Source organism: Gorilla gorilla, chromosome 6, assembly GCF_029281585.2.
Source record: "Gorilla gorilla gorilla isolate KB3781 chromosome 6, NHGRI_mGorGor1-v2.1_pri, whole genome shotgun sequence".
Lineage (NCBI taxonomy): Eukaryota > Metazoa > Chordata > Mammalia > Primates > Hominidae > Gorilla > Gorilla gorilla.
Genome location: NC_073230.2, coordinates 43,246,031 through 43,270,774, shown reverse-complemented (window position 1 = coordinate 43,270,774; position 24,744 = coordinate 43,246,031). Strand labels below are relative to the sequence as shown.

The window sequence follows — 24,744 nt, the reverse complement described above, 5'->3', positions numbered from 1 at the left end:
TATATAGTAAAACAGACCAAAAAAACCCCAAGACCTAGATATAAATACATGAAAATTATTACTTAAAATGAGGTTTTTTTTTTTTTTCAAAAACAAAGTTTGAGTAAAATTAACAAGGTTGGCAAATTTACCACTACAAAGGTCTTTCATGGGAGACAGGTTATACCTTCCCAATCTTTAAAATAATTCTAAGGTTCTGTAGTTCAATAGTGAAACAAGTACAATATCCTGGCATAAAACTATCTTTCAGACAAAATCCACCTGCTGTGTATTAAAAAATGTAATACTTGAAAACTTCCTGCCTTGGGAAAGAATAAACCTGATTCATAATACAAAAACCACTCAATCTACAAATGCTTTCAACAGAAAGATGGACTAAATATAAAGGGGGAAATTCTGACCTCCTTTGGTGCTAGACTGTAGTCATAGCTAGGCAGAAGGTGATATTATTATCTCATATTTAAAATTACATTTCAGACTTATGTGATACAGTCACCTAAGAAAAGGATGGACCCACTTGACCCACAATAGTATTTGGCCTCCATGACCTAGACTAGGAAAGATTTAGAAATTACCCATTATGGAGAAAGAAAGAGCAGTCTTCCTTGCCAAGATGAAAACTACATACTAAATGAGTCTTCTATGTGAGAATTACATTTCTATCTGTAAAGAAGTTACACTAACACGTGCTCCCTTCATGTCCTTGCCTTCCGTTCAGTACTGAGTTCTTTTAAAATACTGACAGACTATGCGGCCTTCACATTTCTGTCCCAACATCTAGCTAATTAAAATTAACAAATGTGATACCATTTTTACTTCAGTCCACCTATCCAATCAATCTTGAGTGTATTCAATACCAAGAGAACAGTTTCTCTAGGTCTGACAAACATGACCATCCTTAACTAATTCAGCCTATATACTATGAAGTTTATCTTAGGCCTCTTGGTCTGTCAAAAGAAAGGATAGCTGTGTTTTTCGACACTGGAGTTTCTTGTATTATTTTCAAAGACCGTATTAGGATAGTATATGTATGAGAAGCAAAAACAGATTAAGAATCATAATTCAATGACTTGCTTATATTTTTAAAATCACATTGATGACTTTTTAAAAGACTGCTAAATGAAACTGGAATATTATCAAGATTACATTTCTTACATATGTCAATCCAGATAGTGCTCTTGTTACAGAACCACATTTTTTTTTTTTTTTACATTTGAGACAGAATCTCACTCACTCTGTCGCCCAGGCTGAAGTGTAGTGGCACGATCTCGGCTCACTGCAACCCCTGCCTCCCGTGTTCAAGCAATTCTCCTGCCTCAGCCTCCTGAGTAGCTAGGATTACAGGTGCACACCACTACATCTGGCTAATAGACTGCAATCTGTAAGACTGATTTTCGAAGTATTTTTCCTAACTACACTGTTCCATGATTAAGACACTGGATTTAAGCCATTAATTCAGATTAAGAATTAAGCAAACAAAACATGAATATACGAATTACTGGAAAAAAGTACCATTTTTTCTCAAGAATTAGTAAATGATTAAGATAATGGCATGCTTTTTAGCTGTAAAGTCTCCTTTCTCTAAACTTCCATAACATTTGGTTTACAAATTTCTTATGCCACTTAACACATTATGATTCATGGTATAGTTATGTGTATACTATTTTCCTCCTCTACTATTATAGTGTATTCATGTACCTTTAAAATCCCTCTCAAGCATCTAAAACAGTCATAACATCCATGGAATGAATAGCCTAACCTTCAAATACACCATAAATCTCTTCAAATTCAGAAAAAAAAAAAATTTCCTTTTTTCTTAATATATAATCTTTAGTAGCATAAACTTTTAAAAAACAATTTTGCTGGCCAGGCATGATGACTCACACCTGTAATCCCAGCACTCTAGGAAGCCAAGGAGAGAGGACTGCTTTAGGCCAGGAGTTCAAGGTTAGCCTGGGCAACACAGTGAGACCCCATCTCTACAAAACAAATTTTGTTTTTTTATTTTTATTTTTTTAATTAGCTGGGCATAGTGGTGTGTGCCTGTAGTCCCAGGTACTTGGGAGGCTGAGGTGGGACAATCACTTGAGCCCAGGGGCTCAAGGCTGCAGGGAGCTCTGATTATACCACTGGGCTCCAGCTTGGGCACCAGAACAAGACCTTGTTTCAAAAAGAAAAGAAGAAAAGGGAAGGGGAAGGGGAAGAGGAGGGAAAAGGGGGGGAGGGGGGAGGGGAAAGGAGGGAGGGAGAAGGGGGAGGAGGAGGGAGGATGGGGGAAGAGGAAGGGAGGAAGGGGGAAGGGGAAAAAGGGAAGGTAAAAAAAGAAAAAGGAAAAGGGAAAGAAAAGAAAGGAACAATTTGCCAGTATGTGCCAAGAGCCACAAAATGTTCAAATACTTTGATCTAATAATCCTACTTCAGGAATTATTAACAAATAAATAATAATGATACTGCCCTCTGTCTTGCCAACACACATATAACACAACTCTGTGTGTTTAAAGATCTTCATTGCCATGCTATTTGTAACAAGGGTAGGGGTAAAAACAAACCTAGTGTCCATCACTAAAAAAATAAATTACAGGTTCAGGTGCAATGGCTCAGGCCTGTAATCCCAGCACTTTGGGAGGCCGAGGCGAGTGGATCACAAGGTCAGGAGTTCAAGACCAGCCTGGCCAAGATGGTGAAACCCCATCTCTACTAAAAATACAAAAATTAGCTGAGCGTGGTGGTGGCAGGCGCCTATAATCCCAGCTACTGGGGAGGCTGAGGCAGAGAATTGCTTGAACCTGGGAGGTGGAGGTTGCAGTGAGCCGAGATAGCGCACTGTACTCCAGCCTGGTCGACAGAGCAAGACTCTGTCTCAAAAATAACATAACATAAAATAAATTACAAAAATTATAGCATATTCCATCTCAGATTAGAATACACATATAGCCATTAAGCATTATCGTTAAAATGTTGACCAAAATTTCCATTCTGTAAAATTTTTATTGCAGCATTATTATGAGATTAAACAAAACAAATCATTCAAATGTCAAATGATGAAGCAATGGTAAAATATCAGATAGCCACAGCTGGAAACATTATGCAGTGGTCAAAGTAAAATATGGAAGATAAACACAGCATATATTAATGATTATTATCTCTTGCTGCTAAGTCTTTATTTTCCTTTTTTTCTCTTTTTAGTATTTCCTAACTGTCATGTAATTCAGGAATTAGCATGAAAAAATATCCTTTTCAAAAAGGCAGGTCCTCCTTGATGACTCCAAATAAGTCTCACCATGTTTATTTCTTTCCAGAAAATAGCAGTTTGTAATCATTTGACTTACTGTTTGCCTATCTCCCTAAATTAACATAAACTCTGGTAATCTTCCTACATAAATAAACAACATAATTGCTGGAAATTTATAACTCCAAGAATGTAGTATTTATATAGGAAGACCAATGAACTAAACCAAAGGGTAAGAAAGAGAACAAACCAAGCATATACACTTTTAAAAATTAAGCTTGTAACAAACGGTTTTGGGAGGGCTACTTAACCATTTAAAAAATAAACATCAGATTCCTGCCTCACAAAAAACCATACGGATTTAAGATTTCAAAATAAAAAATTAGTCTTTAATTAGTCATTTAGTCTTTATATTTAATATGTAGTAAAACTTCTAATAACCTTGAATCAAGCAAGAAGACATTAAGTAAACCACAAAGAAAAAGATTGAGGTGGGGCATAATGGCTCACACCTGTAATCCTAGCACTTTGAGAGGCCAACGCGGATGGATCGCTTGAGCCCAGGAGTTCAAGATCAGCCACGGGCAACACGGCGAAACATCACCTCTACAAAAAAAATACAAAAACAAAAAATTAGCTGGGCACGGTGGCACACAACTGTAGTCCCAGCTACTTGGGAGGCTGAGGGGAGAGGATGACTTGAACCCAGGAGGCAGAGACTGCAGTGAGCCAAGATTGTGACACTGCACTCCAGCCTGGGTGACAAAGCAAGACCCTGGAGGGAGGGAGGGAGGGAGGGAGGGAGGGAGGGAGTAAGTAAGTAAGTAAGTTTGGATAATATAAAAATCAAGCTAATAGAAAACACAACACACAAAAAATTCTGGAAAAAAATGTCAATGACTACCAACAACAAAATAATAATAATGCCCTCAGAGTACCTACCTACCTAAACTTAACAAAAAAAAAGTTTTTAAAAATAAACTGGAACACACCATTTATAAAAGAATATCAAAGATAAATAAACAAAAAATAACTTGCAATGGCCAGGTGTGGTGGCTCACACCTGTAATCCCAGTACTTTGGGAGGCCGAGGCAAGTGGATCACCTGAGGTCAATATAGGTGTTCACGACCAGCCTGGCCAACATGGTGAAACCCTATCTCTACTAAAAATACACAATTAGCTGGGGGTGGTGGTGCACACCTGTAGTCCCAGGGAGGCTGAAGCAGGAGAACTGCCTGAACTTGGGAGGTGGAGGTTGCAGTGGACCAACACTGCACCACTGCACTCCAGCCTGGACAACAGAGCAAGACTCCGTCTCAAAAAATAAATAAATAAAATAACTAGCAACAATAAAATACAGATGAAAATAAGATACCACGTTTTAGGAATCAGATTAATATCCAATGTTGGCAGTATTCAGGAAAAACAGTGCTGTCAACACTTGATGAGCGTACAAAATGGTACACAACTTGTTTTAGAGCAATTTGGTATTATGTATCAAAACCCTTAAAACAATGCATCAATCTTAACAGCAATTCAAACTTCCCAAGCTTTATTATTCTAAGAAAATAAATAAAAATTGAAGCAAAGGTATAACTATAACGATATTATAGTATTAATACTAGCTAACAATTTTAACTATCCTGACAATATGACCAAGAATGATATATCCAATCTATACAGGCCATTAAAGTCTACAATTTGACCAATAGATAGGTTATGAAAGAACGTACGATATCACAAGATAATCACAATTAACTACACATTTAAAAGGCAATCATAGAACATTACAGATACACATAAGAATACTAAATGTTCCTATACTTAAGAGTTATTATCAATAGGTGACAGATGACAATATTTATTTTCGTTTTGCTTTTCTGCATTTCCCAATTTCTGCAATGAAATATATTAACTTTATTTTTTAAGTGCTTTAAAGAATATTCAGATTTAACAGCTAGAAGGAATGTACAAAATTAAAATAGTGGACATGTGGAATTATGTGATTTTTTTCTTCTAAAGTTTCTCTTTGAATTACTTTTTCTAAGATAAAATTCACCATTTTAAAGTGTATAATTCAATGGTTTTTAGTATATCCCCAATGTTGTGAAGTCATTATCAGTTAAGTTACTTCTATTAATAAAAGCAAAATAAAAATACAGAGCTCAAGGAAAAATCTTAAAATCATAACTCAAAACATTTCACGGAATTAACATATCTTAAAAATACCACAAAACGCTCAACAGCCTAGATACAAAATTTTGAGCCAATATTATCTTTCAATTTTTTCAAATAACCTGATAAACTGATATAGATGTTATTTTATCAATTCAAACATCAACAGGCAGTGGAGGAAAATGACAACTAGGATAGTCATCGTATATCCTATCACTAACTAAGTAACTCCTAAACTTTCTCTGATCATATATCCTATCACTAACTAAGTAACTCCTAAACTTTCTCTGATCGTATATCCTATCACTAACTAAGTAACTCCTAAACTTTCTCGATAAGGCATATACCAAAAAAAAATTAGGATAAACTCTGAATCCCAAAAAATGGCCAAACCAACATATTCTAAGCTCTCTCCCACTGGAAAAAAAAAATAGAAGTGCCAATCTGCCACTAAAGACATGTGGCATAGGTCAAATACATTATTGACATATCATTAAATGTTTAAAATTCTGTTATCACAAAAATTTTGCAAAGTTCAAGATTACAGAAATGACTGAATTTTGGATTCTATCTTCCTAGGATTCAGAACAATAGGTTTAATACTACCTGTTTTAAGAACTATTTCAAGTTAAATAAAGCAAACTACAGTCTTCTGAGTTCTGCCTCCTTGAAGAATTCTAGTAAAAACAGGATATTACAATTAAAAATTTATTCTCTATCACAGTTAAGTCTAATTAGGGAGCACACTAATGATAGTCAAGTTCTAAGCCAAACAGGTTAGACAACTTCACTGAATAGAGATCTACATGCCTTCATTATTTGATATGCCTAAATTTTTAAAGATTCAAAATCAAGAATTCTAATCTCCCCATCAAATTGCCAATCAGGGTTTCCAAAATCCTGGCTAGTCTACCTTTCCAGCTTTATTTCTAATTGTAAAGTTACATCTTAGGGGTCAGATCCTAAAGTCAGTGTGCTGTGAAAAAAATCTTGAAAAATTCCTTATATCATCCATAAAGCACAATTACATACAAGCTAACAACCTATCTTCCTCCTCCACTAAAATAGGTAACTGTTTCTTTGAACACATAAAAAATGACCAATTTGTATTTAGATGCCCTGTTGTCCCTAGACTATAACATTCAGCAAAGTGAGGAGTTCACACTATCAAACTATGTGGAAGCTGATAATGACTAGGAGAATAGCAAATGCACCTCTCCCACTTCACACCCACTCTAGGCCAGATGCTCATTCCAGTGGAATAACAGGAAAAAGTACTTGTACTATTTAAGTTCTCTAGTTCTCATTCTCATTCATTCTCTCTTTCACTGAATTCATCTAAGTTCAAGGCATATTGGATGTACTCTTATAAACACTGCACTATACCCAGTATCCCTAGATTAGCCTCTGCATGGTGGTTAAGAACATCCCAGACTAACTGAGCAGTAGACTGGGTTTGGTTCTGCCATCTCCTAGCAATGTAACCATGGGCAAGTAACCTAATCTCTCTATGCCTCAGTTTCTTCAGCTCCAAAATGGGATAACAATACCTACTTCATAGGGCTGTTGTAAGAATCGTGAGTTAGCAGATAATGCCCATAAAGTACTGAAAACATTACCTGGCACATAAAAAAGTTATGTAAATGATGGCTATTATTTCCCCCAACAGGACTGCTCCTTCAATCTTGGCCCCAATTCTATCCTTCAAAAATTTGTCCTAATGCCTCCCTTTTCAAAAGAAGGCAATAATAATCTCCAACTGAGGCAAACTGTCCTATACCCTTAAACTTCTATGGCTCTTAACTTTTGTATGATTCTACTGACTCATATTTCTATGTGGTTTATCTTGTCATATAAATCAGAAGCTCCTTTAAGACAGAAAATATGGGAATACACAGCATGCTTCTTTGATACAAATAAGTCACTCGAGCAAGTACTCAATAAACATTGCTTATGAAGCAAGATTATTAAACGTTTTCCAACAAAGTACAGAGTTTAATAAAAAAAAAAATCTGTTACAGACTCTCAGTTGATATCAATGTGTAAGTTGTAAATGAACTGTCGTAATGTGGAAGCCAAATTTATTCTGAGTTTAGATCCCAAAAATAAGGATTTAGCTCATAAGGAATAGCTGAAAGTTTTTAAGTCAAGAATATAAAAGCAAGGTTGGTTTCAGCTTTCTATGATTTGCAAATGATGCTGTTAGAGTCAGCCTAAAATCTGAAAAATAAATCAACATATTAGATACTAAGTGATTAGATACTTAGAAAGTGACTATGTATTAGGCACTACACCTATATAGATGAAAATGTTTAATACCTGCACTCAATATATCTATTCAAATGTAGTTAATTAAACAATGTTCAAGGCTCAGTGGGAAAACAGAGTAAGGATATTAACACTTGAAAGTAAGGATATTAACACCTATTTTTCTTTGGCCTCAGCTGAAGTCTTATCATTAGGAAGAGAAAAAAGAAAAGCTGCATTTCACAAAGGGATTAATTAGAAAAGCTAATAAGTAATATACATCTAGAGACTGAATATTTCCTCTAAAAATCAAAATCAGATGACTATTTGATTTTTTTCATTTGGAAAAATGCCACAGAGATTTTAAATCAACTCTCTGGCCTTGATCACCAGACATTATCCTACTAAGTATAGTTTAAAAAGTAATTCTTTAAACAAAAATTCTAAAGTCAAAGGAAATTTTTTTAATTGTTACAGTTCTCCTAATGGACCTAGGAGGTTTTCCCGTAAGTGAAAAAATTGTATTTGTCTACAGTTTGTCACTTGAGATTATTAATATTACATATGTAAAGGTAAGATACAGTGTTTCTTCATATAATGATGATGTTACCAACCTAAAGAAGAAAAGGTATGCTCTGCATTATTTTATCCCTCTATCTAGACCCACCTCTACTCCACAGCAGCAGTTTGCAAGCTAGATATACTATACTTCTACTCAACAAGAGATACATAGACAAGGTAACCAATGCTATAAAGTATCAAATTTGCAAATTCTGTACCTGTTTTAACTGTGAACTCTGACGATGTATACAACTTCCAAAGAGCCAAAAACTGACCAACAGGTAAAATATTGCAGTCAGTAGATAAAATATTCTACCTCCCAATAAAGGAGTATTTCACAGCTAGTTCAATTAACCTAATTCAGCACCAAAATAAAAATACTAGATGTTGAAACATAGTTAACAAAAATGTATACTACCTAAAAAGTCCAGCATCAACTCAACTTTCTTTGTTAAGGATAGCTAATCCACTACCCTGCAATTCACCTTCTTAAATAAGAGAAATACAACAAAGTTACACTATACAATATTCGTAACTTAGGTTCTAAAGTCAGCCTATATGAGGTGAAAATACTATATAGTCATTTAAGAGTAAGACTGTCATTGAAGATAACTAATCTTATAGATGGGAAAGACAGTGTGTTTCTTCATATTTAATAATGATGCTACCAACCTACAGTCAAAATTATCCTTAACAGTATTTTCAAATGGACTATAGGCAGGGTAATGTGTTCATGGAATAAAACACAAAAGAAAACTGAGACTGAATTAGAGAACCAGGAGAGTCATATTTTACTCATTCCAGTGCTTACATTCAATTAATGAATTCCAAGGGTAATCAACTGCATTATTATGATCCTCTATCCTACCTTTCTTTTCAAAATTCAGAGCACATTAAGTTAAATGCTTATATGATACTCCACTATAGCATATAAGCCAGAAAACAAAACTATCCTGGAGTAGTAAGTAACCACCAGATGCTATTTTCTTTTGTAGCACTATGAATTGAAGATAACTTCTCTAGAGTTCCACTCCAACACTATCACCCACCATTTCTCAACTTGTAGTTTCTACCTTAAAATAAGAGGCAAGAAGACATAAATCCCATTATGCCACTGAGTTAAATTTTAAAATGTATGCACATAAGAGAAAATACAACAAAGATACGCTCACTGTAGATATCTGTGCCAGTGTTTTCTTAAACCTATTCAGAGTTGACTAACGTTTAAAACTTAAACCAAAGTTCCATTTTAGTAAGAAATCATATCTTACCCACTACCATAAGCGTGAATTCAAAACCTCTCTTCACCGATTTTCTGTATACTTGATTTGGGAGATTGGCAAATCCCACATAGCCTTCAAGGTTCTTCTGTTGCTGACAAAAGCAAAAAGGGCCAAGTTATTCATGTATCGACAGTACTATTCAATCACACTTTCAAATTCCCTTCATTAACGTATTTTAGAAAATTATACTATTATTCACAGCAAATCAAACTACTTCCATGGCATTATCAATAAAACTATCAATTCTTAAACGGACAAAATTATTTGAGCATGAGTTGACTGACAATATAATGGTTAATTATAAAAATCCAAGGGAATGAAATAAAAATTTAGAAAACCTGCCTCAGAGCAAAGATTTCAATTGACAGTAGTTAGTAACAAGATGATTGACCAACCAACTAAAAAAGCAAAATAACAAAGGATTCTTCACAATAAAAAAATTCAAATCCCCTTCATATCATATTAAGAATCCTTTTTAATTATCTCCTTTGATCACACTGACTAATTATACCACAGGTATGAGATTCTTGAAATTTGTCTTCTTATGAAATGAAATCAAAATGTTGAATTTAAAGCAATTTTAAAAAATAAACTCTTGAAGGCTCTTGTGATCAGTGTCAACCAGCTACAGTATCATTCAAGCTGTTATGCCACGTCCAATTTTGTCACTTCAAGGTTTCACATGATCCTACTGCCTTTATCTTCAGGTTTATCCAGGTTTTAAAGTAACTTATAACTTCATTTTCTATTGGTTTTTTATTCCTAGATGACCTCAACAACAGTTTTGTCAGTAACTGAAAGAAATCTACTTCCAAATTGGTGTAGTAAATAAGTCTGACTTCTAACTTACCCATGGGTGAGAAATGCTGTCCATAGTTAAGACTATTTGAACAAGCAGAGTCTCATTGGTTAATTTTACTTTGGAGGTAGTCTTATCTCAACATTAAAAAATAGCAAAAAGAGGCACACATTCTCTTAAAAGTTTCTGCCACATTTAAATTCTCATTTAAAAAGCACTCATGGGATCAAAACATCAATTCAATACATTTGGATTTAACAAAGAACAGAAGTCTACAATGTTTACTAGTCATGTAGCTAAATATTCCATCCATAATCTTTGGCTCTTTTGTTCATTTCATAAAACTAATTCTTAAGCCAAATTTTAAAAACGAAGCCCATTAAAATGAAAAGCTAACTATAAACATAATAATTAGGAGACTAATCAGAATCTAACATTTTTAAGTCAAATATTTGAAAGTCTGCTATGAGTGGAGTTAGAAATATGCATTAAACCTAAGGTTTCCTTGGCTCATATTTCATCCAACTGTAAATTAAATTTAAGTTAACTGAGACTGAAAAAAATCTCTGTATAAATTATGTAGTATACTCACAGCTACTTTGTAAAGAACACATTTCCATCATTCCAGTGTTCCAGATTCCAACAGAAGAAATCCACAGAGGAACAGTAAACAAAGAATTCCAAGAATTGTAATGACATATTCAGTCCAAACAGGAGAGGCAAATCCATTGAAACACAGCAAAAGACAGAGGGGAAAAAAAAGTTACTTACATGTAACTCAACAAATTAGAGGTAAACTACAAAGAAATTAAAGGCAGACTTTTTTCTAAACACGTCAAAGTAATATATTTTTGTGTGGGATATAATGCCAGTGAGTTTAAACCCATTTTCAGCAACTGTCCTGCTGTAATATAGAAAATAAGGCCCATTATTGCACCCTGCAGTTGAGGTTTTACAGAAATGGTAGAAAAGATACAAAAGTATAAAGTTCCAGGAAGGTATACAGGAACCAAGTTTTAAATTACAAGAAGAAAAAAAATGTAAATTTCATGCAATTTTGCTTTGTCAGTCACTGGATTAAGACAGCTCAGATCAGACAAATGCAAATGTTTTGGTTAAAACCTTTTTATACAATGCTGTATTTCAAGTTCTATTAATTAAACTGAAGTCCAGAATTTAAAGAAATGTAGACATTTAGATACAGGAAAAGGAAGGAAGCTAAAGATGATAAGCAGAAACAGATGGAAAGAGGAGACATATGTGAACTGTGAAAACTGAAAGGCAACTAATGAAGCACAGAAAATAAAATAGATAATCCTTGGCCAAACTGTGAAAAGTGTGCATTTTTATACTGATACAAATCTATGAGTTATATCACAACCCACTTCAAACAACTGGAGTCCATTTTATAGTTAAGGTAATTAAATGTAATAAACAAAACCCCAGTTTTAAAGTTAATTACAAAATTATTCCATGACAAAATCATCCAATGACTTCCGAACTTCCTCAAAAGTAAAAGCCGAAGTCCCAATGATGGCCTACAGCGTTTCTCTACCTTAGCAGCATCTTAGAATCACTTGGGGGAGCTTTTATAAAATCCTAATGTCCCAGCTGCACCTCCAGATCAATTACATTAATCTCTGCAAGCGAAACCCATCCATCGGTATTTTTTAAAGCTCCTCACGTAGTTCCAATGTGTACCAATGAAAGCCACTAGCCAACAAAGCCTAGCAAGATCTGGCTCTACTCTTACTTCTGGCCTCATCTCCTGCTACACTTCCTCCCCCTGCTCACTTCACTTTCCCCAACACTGAATCCCTAACTACCCCCAAAACATACAGTGCATACTTTCACTTCATGGCTTTTGCACTTGTTGCTTTTTTTATTTGGAATAGTTTTTTTTTTTTTTTTTTTTTGAGACAGAATTTCACTGTGTTGCCCAGGCTGGGGGTCAGTGGCGCGATCTCGGCTCACTGCAACCTCTCTCCGAGGTTCAAGCAATTCCCTGCCTCAGCCTCCCAAGTAGCTGGGATTACAGGCATGTGCCACCACACCCGGCTAATTTTTGTATTTTTAGTAGAGATGGGGTTTCACCATCTTGGCCAGGCTGGTCTTGAACTCCTGACCTCATGATCCACCCGCCTTGGCCTCCCAAAGTGCTGGGATTACAGGCGTAAGCCACCGAGCCCAGCCACAGATTATTTTTATTACTCAAATGTCACCTTCAAAAAGGCCTGCCCTAATCACCTTATTTAAAATTACGACCCCACTCCTCACCTTAGCACTTTGCTGCCTGCTGTATGCTTCTTCTTAGCTCTTGCCATTATCCCACATACATTTTACCCAACTTGTTTACTGTGACCTCCACCCTGCCAGCAATGTAAGCTCCATCAACGCAGAGACTGAATGAATTACATAAATGGTACATCAAAAAAGGAAGCTACTGAGAGCAAGTTGCAGCAGTAGTTTCAAAGAATACAGTATTTTAGACTGCACCTTGAAGGAACTCATCAGATAAGAGGTATAACAAAAATGCCTCAGGGTCTGCCCTTGTCTCTTATTCACTGCTTTATCCTTAGCAACAAGAACAGTCTTTGGCACACAGTATTATTTTAAAATTGTGAAAAGCGGGAAACCATTCCAGGCAAAGGGGTAGGCCCTAAAGTGGGGATGAACTTGGTATTTCCAAGAGTAAAAAGAAAGCCGAGACAGGTGGATTGCCTGAGGTCAGGAGTTTGAGACCAGCCTGGGCAACATGGTGAAACCCCATCTCTACTAAAAAATACAAAAAATTAGCCGGGATTGACAATGTGTGCCTGTAATCCCAGCCATTCGGGAGGCTGAGGCAGGAGAATGGCCTGAACCTGCCTAGGGGGTGGAAGCTGCAGTGAGCCAAGATCATGCCATTGCACTCCTGCCTGGGTTACAGGGCGAGACTCCGTCTCCAAAAAAAAAAAAAAAAAAAAAAAAAAAGAAGGTCCATGAACTATAATGAAGTGAAGTAGTGGACAAGGGGATGAGTGATAGGAAATGAGGTGAGGGAGGCAAGCAGGGGCCTGATCATTTGGGACTCAGCCAAAGTAGGAAGTATATGGATGTTATTTTAGGCATGATAGGAAGACACTAGAGAGTTTTTCATAGGCAAGTGACCTGATTACTGTTTTAAAGATAGCTCTCAGCCATCCAGAGCGGTTCATGCTTGTAATTCCAAACTTTGGGAGGCCAAGGCGAGAGGATTGCTTTAGCCCAGGAGGTTGAGGCCTCAGTGAGCTGTGATCATGCCACTACACTCCAGCCTGGACAACAGAGTGAGAAATTTCATGGTTGGTTGGTGCTGAAAATATAGATTTAGGAATCATCGCCATACAGATACTATTGAAAAAGGATTGGATTCCCAAAGACAGGCTATAGATAAACAGGAGGTCGGCAGGGCACGGTGGCTCATGCCTGTAATCCTAGCACTTTGGGAGACCAAGGCGGGTGGATCACAAGGTCAGGAGATGGAGAACATCTTGGCCAACATGGTGAAACCCCATCTCTACTAAAAATACAAAAATGGGCCAGACTTGGTGGCACGTGCCTGTAGCAGTCCCAGCTACTTGGGATGCTGAGACAAAAAATCGCTTGAACCTGGGAAGCAGAGGTTGCAGTGAGCTGAGATCGTGCCACTGCACTCCAGCCTGGGCAACGAGAGAAACTCCAGTCTCAAAAAAAAGAAGAAGGGGGTCGAGGCAAAGCCCTGGAGCAGAGAAAGATCAGTCAGTGGAGACAGGAAGAAAACCAAGATCATCTCAGGGATGGAGGATTCATTTAACTATGCTGAATGCTACAGAGAAAGATACCATTACAGAAACAGACATACTGATAAAATTTGGAAATAAGGTCACTGGTAACTTAAAAAATAAGAGCAGTCTCAATAACATGGTGACAAAGAAGAGTAACTAGGATGATTTACAGTAGACAATTATTTGCACGTAATTATTATAATAAATAACTTTATTTTTTAAAATAAAATTATTTTAAACATTTTGTCAGTTCCCCCATATGACTGATTTCCCAGAGGGAGAGAACCGTGTCATATTTATCTCTATGTTCTTAGCAAAGTGCTGACACACAGTAGATATTTTAAAAATCTGAATGACTACTCTTTCAGGAAAACGTCTTCTGAGGAAGAAACTCTGTACAAAGATAAAACATGGGTTTGGCTAAAAACATATCATCCCAAAATTCGTATAGAAGTGTCCTATCAGATACAAAAATATGGCTCTGAAGCTACCTAGTACAAATACTATTTAGAAAATATACTAATAATTTGGCCGGGCATAATGGCTCCAGCCTGTAATCCCAGCATTTTGGGAGACCGAGGCGGGCAGGTCTCTTGAAGTCAGGAGTTCGAGACCTGCCTGGCCAACATGGTGAAACCCTGTCTCTACTAAAAATACAAAAATTAGCTGGGCATAGTGGCGCACACCTGTAGTCCCAGCTACTCTGGAGGCTGAGGCAGGAGAATCACTTGAACCTGGGAGGCAAACGTTGCAGTGAGTGGAGATCGCGCCACTGCACTCCAACCTGGATGACAGAGCAAGACTCTGTCTCAAAAAAAATAAAAAATTTAATACTGGTCGATTAAAACATATAGACTTGTCATATCTCATAAGAATTTTTCCATACCCTAAATTCTAAAATCAACCATAGTCTGTAATTCAAAAGACTTAACCACCCACTGATTCTTTTCCTGCACAAATGTTCACAGTGCCAGTGTGAAATATCTCGGGATAAGGAAACATTATTTATAGATGTGAGTGATACAATTGTGGCATTTATAAGTATGTATAAATAAAAGTATATTCACCCAAGCTTCTACAAAAATACCCCTAGGTCTTTAAAGTATTCCTTGATTTCAAACATTAGTCATTTAAGAAGAAACATTTATCAAATAATCTTTTCTAAAAGCGTATCTGCTAGATATGCTTTACAAAATCTTTTAGATGTTAAATCTGTATGTTAAAAGCATAGTTAAGAAAAATCAAACTACAGTAACTCCACTGTTTGATGGAAAAATAAACTTAAATACAATATCCGGTAACTTAGTTCTAACCTTCCTTCTAAGGTTACATAAGTTCAGCACAAATATATTCAAGTAACAGCACGCTTCAAACAAGTTCTAATAGATAGATTACTGAAATTCTTTAAGAATTCTTTACGTTCTCTTGCCATTTGTTCCTATTCCAAAGTTACCCAAATCTTGCTATCTAAAATGCCATTACCATTTTTAAAGCTCTGAATACTAATTTTCAACAAATTTTCCAGTAGATAAAAATTTTCCAAGAGAAAAAAGCAGCAGCTTATTTTGAAAACTATTAAATATGCTTTTTAGTAACAACAAAAAATTGATCAAGGGGAGTTTGTAACAGAACGGAAGCCTAATAAAAATCAGAATTTGAGAAAAACAACCCTAGAAGGAACTACAAACCTTCAACTTCCCAATATCATTACAAAATGAGATGTTTAATAAAAAACTAAAATGATTAGGGATTATAATGCGCACCTCAAATTACCTTAACACACCCAAATTCTATTTGCAGTTTAAACATCAGGCTACAAAAATCCAAGGTTTACATTAGTAACTTTATATTTCAAAAATAACCATTTATCTTTTCTAAATAACTTCAATCTGCCTCCCTTTGGATTTTAAAATATATATGTATATATAAATATACATATATATAGCATATTGTTTTACACACTGACGAAGTATGTTTCTCCTAAAGTGTAAGTAATTCTAAATATGAAAAACAACCACAGACTACAAAAGGAAAAGATATTAATGCAGAAGTTTACTTCTCAACTCCTTAGTATTCCTAACAAAAGCCTTATATCATACACAGATATGTGTCTGGTACTTGCTTAGTCAAATTCCTACCATCTCTCATACAGCCTAAGGGAAAAGTTAAAGAAATTCATTTGCCATTTAAATGTTTTAAATATTTTAAGTATAACTGGTCTAAAAATGCCTAGATTCTAGATTTAATATAATATGAAAACTAAAATATTACAAGATTACATAGGCATGTCCTAAATATCAGTTTTTATGTTCCTCATCCCTCAACTATTTTAAAGGTTCATAACCTATTTAGCATGCCCCCAGCTCTCCTCTTTTTACTGATATGAACAACTGGGTACTGACAGAACCAACTTTTATTTTCTTAACCCTATTCTGGATTCTCAGTTAATCTGTTAAAAAGATTCTAATATTTAACTCTATAAATACATACAAGAATGAGATAACTTAAAATTTAAATCAATTTTTCTTTGCTCTGAACTTAGAGTTCAGATCTTAACTTCCTAGACTTACCTCATTCCTTCACTCATTCATTCAACATACTTACAATATGCCAAGCATATATGTGTGTTCTAGTAAATAGGAATATAAAAGCTAATAAAAACAAGATCCCTGCTCAAGAAGCTAAGAATCTAATAGGGAGGTGAGATACGCTAGAGGACAATTAAAATAATTCAGTGATAAATGCTCTGATACAGGAAAGCACAGAAGGATATATGAGAGCAAACAAGGAAGGGTGTTTCATCCTATCCTGGGATTAGATCCTTTAGATATTGAAGGACTGACTAGTAGACCTTAATTTGATGAGAGATGAGGGTGGGAGCTGGAGAATATGGGTCTCAGTCAGTTGAGTTATTAACTGCAAAGGCCCAAAAGCAAGAAGAGAGTATGGTTCCTTATAGGAACTACAAACAGTTCAATACGACTCATTTTTAGGATCAAGGAACTATAGCTTAGGAAAGTTAAGCAAAAGTCAGATGAGGAAGGACTTTGTTGGCCATATTTAGGAACTTAGACTTCATCTTGAAAGCTTAGGAAGAACATTAAAGATACAAAGAGGAATGCACAATCACATGAATTCACATGCAGAGTCACATTCATACTTTAGAAAATTACTACTGACAAGAATACTGACAATGAACTGGAGGAGAAAATGGTAGTAATCCCAAGAGCTGCTCCAGCTGCTCAGGGGAAAAATAAAGGCTTGAACCAAGATAGAGGCAGTAAGGATAAAGAGAAATATAGGTTAGAACTCTACTAGCCATTAAGGTAGCCACTAGCTACATGTGGCTACTGAGTACTCGAAATGTAGCTAGTCTGAATTAAGATGCACTGTAAGTGTAAAATATCATATTTTAAAGACAGTATAAGAATCAAAAATATCTTATTAATAATTTTATACTGATTGCATGTTGAAATAAAATTTTAGATATCCCAATTACATAAAATATAAAACTAAAGTTAGTTTCACCTGTTTATTTTTACTTTTTAAATGTGGTTATTATGAAAGCTTAATTACATATGTGGCTTGCATCAAATTGCTATTGGACAATGCTAGGTTAGATATTAAAGACATGAAATGACAGATCTCTGTAACTAACTTGTAGAAGGGTGATAAAATTCAGATTTCTTAATTTGGGCTTGAGCAATTAAGATGAATGGTGAGTACCAACTGTTAAAAGTAGAAATCATCTGAGTTAAGGTGGACTTTGGGAAGACAATGTCTAGTAGGCAGTTGTATATATAAAGGTTAGAAATGCTAGAAACATCTAGGTTAGACAGATAATGAATATCTTAAGTAATCAACATTTAAATGCTATCAAGGCCATGGATATGAATCCAAATACAGCATACAGAGTAGGAAGCAGGCCAAGAAGCAACACCAACATCCCATCATAATCACCTAAACAAACCTAGGAAAAGCTGAGAGAAAAGAAGAATCAAAGAGTTCCCAGAAGCATTTCAAAGGAGGTCAACTGTAGCAGCCCCCTCAAGAAGTGGTTAACTATATCAAATGCTCTGGAGTGGTCAATCTAAGGATACAGAAAAATCTACTTATTGTCATTGGAAACCACTCTCAAAGCTGCATCAATGGAAAGATAGGGGAAGAAGGCAGACTGGAAATAAATAAGCAGAAAAAAAAACTACAGGAGGTGAGTATAAGCAATTTTTTTAATGCTTATCTTTGAAGAGAAGAACAACAGGATAGCAGCCAGAAAATACAAGGTCAAGAGTTTTAAGCACTTAAAAAAAAAAAAAAAAGGCAGATAGTTCTATTTGTGTGAATGCTAATAGAAAACACCAAGTAGCAGACAAAGTTAAGTAAGGACACAGATAACATTTATGGAATGAAGGACAAGATTTTCCCTAAGTACCAGAGATAAAACAACTTGAAAATCCCAAAAAAAAGAGAAGTAGGGGATTTTAAGAAGTAAAGATGTGAAACAGCAACCATAAGAATAGAGAGAGAGACTAGGAATACATAACAGCCATCCAAGCAATTTTGTCCACCTGGTTAAGGCTGAAGACCATAAATCTTTGACTGTATCCCTGAAGCCATGTGATCTTTTCCTCCAGTAGCAATCCATAACTTGAGTACAATAAAACTGGCTGTAGGAGTCATTTGAAACTTGCTTTGCAGGAAGGGTACACAAAAGTACAAGACCAAGAGAGATGACAAATACAGATGAAGTAATTCAGTGAATGAAAATGGAGAGGATCAAGGATGGAAGGCAGGAAGTAAAGAAGACAGTAAAAAAATAAGTTGCTGGGCACGGTGGCTCATGCCTGTAATCCCAGTACTTTGGGAGGCTGAGGCGGGCAGATCACCTGAGGTCAGGAGTTCAAGATCAGCCTGACCAACATGGAGAAACCCCATCTCTACTAAAACTACAAAATTAGCCAGGCGTGGTGATGCATGCCTGAAATCCCAGCTACTCGAGAGGCTGAAGCAGGAGAATCCCTTGAGCCTGGGAGGTGGAGATTGTGGTGAGCCAAGATCACGCCATTGTACTCCAGCCTGGGCAACAAGAGCGAAACTCTGTCTCGAAAAAATAAATAAATATATGTAAGTTGTGGTTAAAATGGACTATACAATTAAGATTTTAGAAGTGGAACATAAGTTGCAGATGATAGCCCCATAGGATTATTATTTCTTTTTTTAATATTTTACTTTTAAATATTTTTTCTTCCCACCCATTCCTCCATAGGGCTATTAAAAGGATGGCTCTGAGATGAGACAGAGAGAGAAAAAAAAGGATGGCTCAAGCACAGTCAAGAAACTGAAGCTAACTTACTGAAAGTGTCTTACACATGGGCCAAAAATGTCCCAGAATGATGATGGAGCTTGGAGCAGAAAGAAAAATTGAGTGTTAGATGTCATCTTTAATATTAGAACAAAACAGGGGTGTGGTAGTTGAAAATTTTAAGAAGGGGTAGAAAACACTGCTGCTAAACAGTAAAACTGTAAGGAAGCAAGGTTCTTTTTGAAGGAGAATGGCCTAGAATCTAGACCAGTGTTGTATCACGGAAATATTAGGTAACCACATATGTAATTATAAATATCCTAGTAGAGGGGTCCCCAACTTCCAGGCCATGGACTGGTAGCGGTCTGTGGCCTGTTAGGAACTGGGCGGCACAAGAGGAGGTAAGTGGCGGGCAAGCAACTGAAGCTTTATCTGTATCTCCAGCCTCTCGTATTACCACCTGAGCTCTGGCACCTGTCAGATCAGCGGCAGCATTAGATTCTCATTGGAGAGTGAACCCTATTGTGAACTGTTCATTCAAGGGATCTAGGTTGCGCAATCCTTATGAGAATCTAATGCCTGATGATCTGTCACTGTCTCCCATCACCTCTAGATAGAACCTCATCTCTTAAAAAAAGAAAAAAATAAAATAAGTATTAGGCTGAGTGTGGTGGCTCACTCCTGTAATCCTAGCACTTTGGGAGTCTGAGGTGGGTGGACTGCCTGAGCTCAGGAGTTCAAGACCACCCTGGGCAACATGGTGAAATCCTGTCTCTACTAAAATACAAAAAATTAGCCAGGTAGTCCCAGCTCCTCAGGAAGCTGAGGCACGAGAACTGCTTGAACCTGGGAGGCAGAGGTTGCAGTGAGCCAGGATGGTGCTACAACACTCCAGCCTGGGCGATAGAGCGAGACTCTGTCTCCAAAAGTTAAAAAAATAAAATGAGGCCAGGTGCGGTGGCTCACGCCTGTAATCCCAGCACTTTGGGAGGCCGAGGCGAGTGGATCATCTGAGGTCGGTCAGGAGTTCGAGACCAGCCTGGCCAACATAGTGAAACCCAGTCTCTACTAAAAACACAAAAATTAGCCAGGCATGCACCTGTAATCGCAGCTACTCAGGAGGCTGAGGCAGGAGAATCATCTGAACCCCAGAGGTGGATGTTGCAGTGAGCTAAGATTGTGCCACTGCACTTCAGCCTGGATGACAGAGTGAGACTCCATTTCAAAATAAAAATAAAAATAATAAAGTGAGTACTAGTGCCCAGTACTGGGTGGCGATGTGGAAAAAGAGACATTCTCCTACATGACTTTTGGAATATAAACTTAAACCACTTACTTAAAGGGCAATTTAACCATGTGGACCAAAAACTGAAGTTTTTATTGTCTTAAATTCAACAAATTCCACTTCCAGAAATGGATAGTCTTGAGAATCATACATGATTAAGATAAAAGAATATTCAACAAAGCACTGCTCATAATAGTCAAAAATTGTAACAATTTTTGATGAGTTCTAAAGACAAGTGAAACTAAAATTGTATTACAGTAGCTCCATGTATTAAAATACCAGGCAGCCATTAAAAGTAAGGTTTTAGAAAAATATGCATGGACAGATAATGATATATTGACTAGAAAAACATTCTTAAACACTTGTCACAGGAGAACATCAAAGAAATTGGTGAGTAAATACTTCAGAAAATTCTGCTTCATTAAAAGCAAGGAGAAAACTGACACAAACTGTTCAAATCAACTTAACTTAAAATTCTGGAAATTAACTAAAAGCTTGCAGGAATCCAGGTAATGCTGATTCAAGAAAAGGGGCTAAGCCTTGGTAAAAACAGCAGCTCTTGCATTTTAACTTGCCCATTCTCATCTCTCTACCTCTACAGTAGCCTTGAAAACCATCAGCACACAATCACAGTAAAAACCAGCAGCCTAGTGGCAACTGGAAAAAAACAGAACAATCATGGAATGCTTTCAAAGCCTCACTCTCAAAGTGCTGTCATTATTTGATGTGTCTGGTAGTTCCTAAAGGCCCACTCACAAGTGACCACTAAGATAACCAAGCAGAGACTTCAGTGACAACATACGGCAAAAATTAACTTCACAGAATTAGTTCGAAAAGGAACTAAGCAAATAACAAAAAGAAACAACAATAAACCCTGCAGAGAAGGGAGAATCTGATTTCCAGAGCTGCCACACTGTATTATTTGAAATATTTAAAATGTCTAGTATTCAAGAGAAAAGTATGAGCCTTGCAAAAAAAACTCAAAACTGCATGGCCCACGTACAGGGGAAAAAAGCAACAGTCCCTGAGAAAGCCCAGACATTAAACAAATACTTTAAACCTGCTATTTTAGATATGTTCAAAGAACTAAAGAAAAGTCTAACAAACTGTCAAGTATGAAAACAATGTTCATCAAATAGATAATATCAAAAAAGATAATTTTTAAAAAATCCTGGAGTTAAAAAATATAATAAAAGTATTCACTCGAGAAGCTCAACGAAGGATTGCAGCTTGCAGAAAAAAGAATCACCAAACCTGAAAACGGGTTAAGTAACATTAACCAATTTAAGTAAAGAAAGAAAAATGAACAGAGCCAGAGACCTACAGAACAAAATCAAACATGAAGTAAGGGAGGGAAGGAGAAAAGGGGTGGGTTTAGGAAGGAAGGGGCAGAATGTATATTTGAAGAAACAAAACTGAAAACTTCCCAAATTTGAAGAAAAACATTAGTATCAACATCAAAAGCTCAACAAACTGAATAAGATAAAATCAAAGAGACCCACACATAACCAAACTGTCAAAAACCAAAAACAGAGAATCTTGAAAGCAGCTTATGAGAAGTAACTATATGTATAAGAGACTGTAAATAAGAATAGCTGACATCCTATCAGAAACCATGGAAGCCCAAAAGCAAAAGGATAACATATTTCAAATGTTGAAAGAAAAAGACTGTCAACCAAGTGAGCTATGATGGTGCCACTGCACTCCAGCCTGAGTGACAGAGTGAGACCCTGTCTCAAAAAAAAAAAAAAAAAAAAGACAAGATGTAGAAAACAGCAAAATTACAGGTGTAAATCATATCACTACTTAGATTAAATGTAACTAATGTATTTTGCTGTTTCAGGTATAATAGGACTCCAATCAAAAGGTAAAGAACGGCTATGTGGATTTTTAAAAGTAAGGTCCAACTATGTGGTGCCCACATGAGACATGTTTCAGAATCACAAACACAAACAGATTGAAAAAAAAGGACAGAAAACAAGAGATAGCTGAAGTAGCTACACTAATATCAGAAAACACAGACTTAAAAGACATATTGTTACCACAAAGAAGGATATTTTATACTGACTGAAGGACCAATCCATTGAGAAGATAGAACAATTTTAAGCACGTATGTCTCTAATAAAAGAGTCCCCAAATTGCACAAAGCTAAGAAAATGAAAGGTAAAAAAAACAATTGAACAGTAATACCTGACCTTCAACACCCTACTTTCAATAATGGGTAAAACAACTAGACAGATGATAAAGAAGCAGAAGACTCAACAACACTATAAACCAACTAGACCTAACACATAGCTGTACAACATTCCACCCAAAAACAGCAAAACACATTCTTCTCAAGGGCACATGGAATATTCTCCAGAAGAGACCATATGTTAGATCACAAAACATGTCTCAATTTAAATGGGCTGAAAATCATACAAAGTATATTCTTCATCCACTAGAGAATGAAGTTAGAAATCAACTGCAGAGAAAAATTTGGAAAATTCACACACTTGTGAAAATTAAACACTACACTCTTTAATAATCATGGGTCAAAAACTAAATCACAAGGGATACTGGAAAATACTTTGAGATGAATGAAACTAAAAACACAACATACCAAAATGTATTGAATGCAGCTAAATCAGTGCTTAGAAGGAAATTTACAGCTGTAAATGCCTATATTAAAAAGAAAGATCTCGTATCATAACCTTCCATCTCAAGAAACTAGAAAAAGAACAAACTAAACCCAAAACAGGGAAAACAAAATGAGCAAATGATTATTTGAGCAGAAATAAATGAAATACATAAAATAGAAACATTAACAAAACCACAAGTTGGTTCACTGAAAAGATCAACAAAATTGACAAAACCTTAGCTAAACTGGCCAAGAAAAAAAAAAACCAGAACACTCAAATTACTAAAATCAGGAATGAAAGAAGGGAAATCACTACCAACCTTTCAGAAATAAAAAGGAACCTATGAACAATTAATTCCATGCTGACAACAGATCAGATTATAACCTAGAGGAAATGCAAAAATTCCTAGAAAGACATAAACTACCAAAACTGACTCAAGAAGAAACAGAAAATCTGAATAGACCTATAATAGATTAGTAACAAAAAATAACTAACACACACACACCCCAAAAAGGCAAAAACACAACTTTACACAAAGCCCATGCCCAGATGTCTTCACCGGTAAATTCTATCAAATGTTTAAAGGTTGTACAATCCTTCAAAAACTAGTCCAAGAAATAGAAGAGGATTAAATACTTCCCAACTCATTTTATGAGGCCAGTTTTACTCTGATACCAAAACCAAACACATCGAGTAAAAACAACCAACCAATATCTTATATGGATGGAAAAAAACATCAACAAAGTACTAGCAAACCAAATCCAGCAATAAAAAGGGGTTATACACCATAACCAATGGGATATATCCCAGAATGAATATGTTGGTTTTACATATGAAAATTAATCAATGTAATAATACACTAAATTAAAACCCACACACAACAAACACATAATCATCTCAGTAGACACAGAAAACACATTTGACAAAAATTCAACACTCTTTCAACGATAAACACACTTAACAAACTAGACATACAAGGGAACCTCAACCTCATAAAGAACATCTCAGAAAACCCACAATGATGAAAGACTGAATGCTTTCACTCTAAAATCAAGAACAAGACAAAGATGCCTATCATTGCTACTCCTAATCAACAGTTCTGGAGGTTCCAGAAAAGGCATTTGGTAAAATAAAGAAATAAAATGCATCTAGATTGTAAAGTAATGTAAGTAGTATTTGCAGGCAATATGATCTTATAAATTAAAAATCCAAAAGAATCCACTAAAAAAAAAACACTACAGGAAGTAATCAAGTTGCATGATATAAGATCAATATACAAAAATCAATTGCATTTCTATAAAAAAATTAAGAAAAAATTCCATCTGTGATAGCATCAAGAATAAAATACCTAGAAATAAATTTAACAAAAAGAAATGTAAGTCTTATACATGAGAACTATAAAAATGTTGTTCACAAAAACTGAAGACCTAAATAAACAGAAGATACTTTGCATTA

The 24,744-nt window shown here is 35.8% G+C and overlaps 1 protein-coding gene across 3 annotated transcripts in view; it reads right to left on the bottom strand.

Annotated features, from left to right (window-relative positions):
- The window catches only part of SEPTIN7 (septin-7), a 104,417-nt gene that overhangs the window by 62,936 nt on the left and 16,737 nt on the right, over nt 1-24,744 (bottom strand). Inside the window, exons 1-2 of one of the 3 annotated variants that reach the window (XM_055347604.2) lie at nt 10,889-10,992; nt 9,486-9,588 (exon numbers count right to left, since the gene is read on the bottom strand). The exons of 1 other annotated variant lie outside the window; for it this stretch is intronic. In XM_055347604.2, the coding sequence (XP_055203579.1) occupies nt 9,486-9,495 (10 nt within the window). In that variant the 5' untranslated portion in view covers nt 9,496-9,588; nt 10,889-10,992. Of the gene's footprint in view, nt 1-9,485; nt 9,589-10,888; nt 10,993-24,744 lie in introns of those variants that run through there. One more of the 3 variants, XM_055347605.2, reaches the window with a different exon arrangement.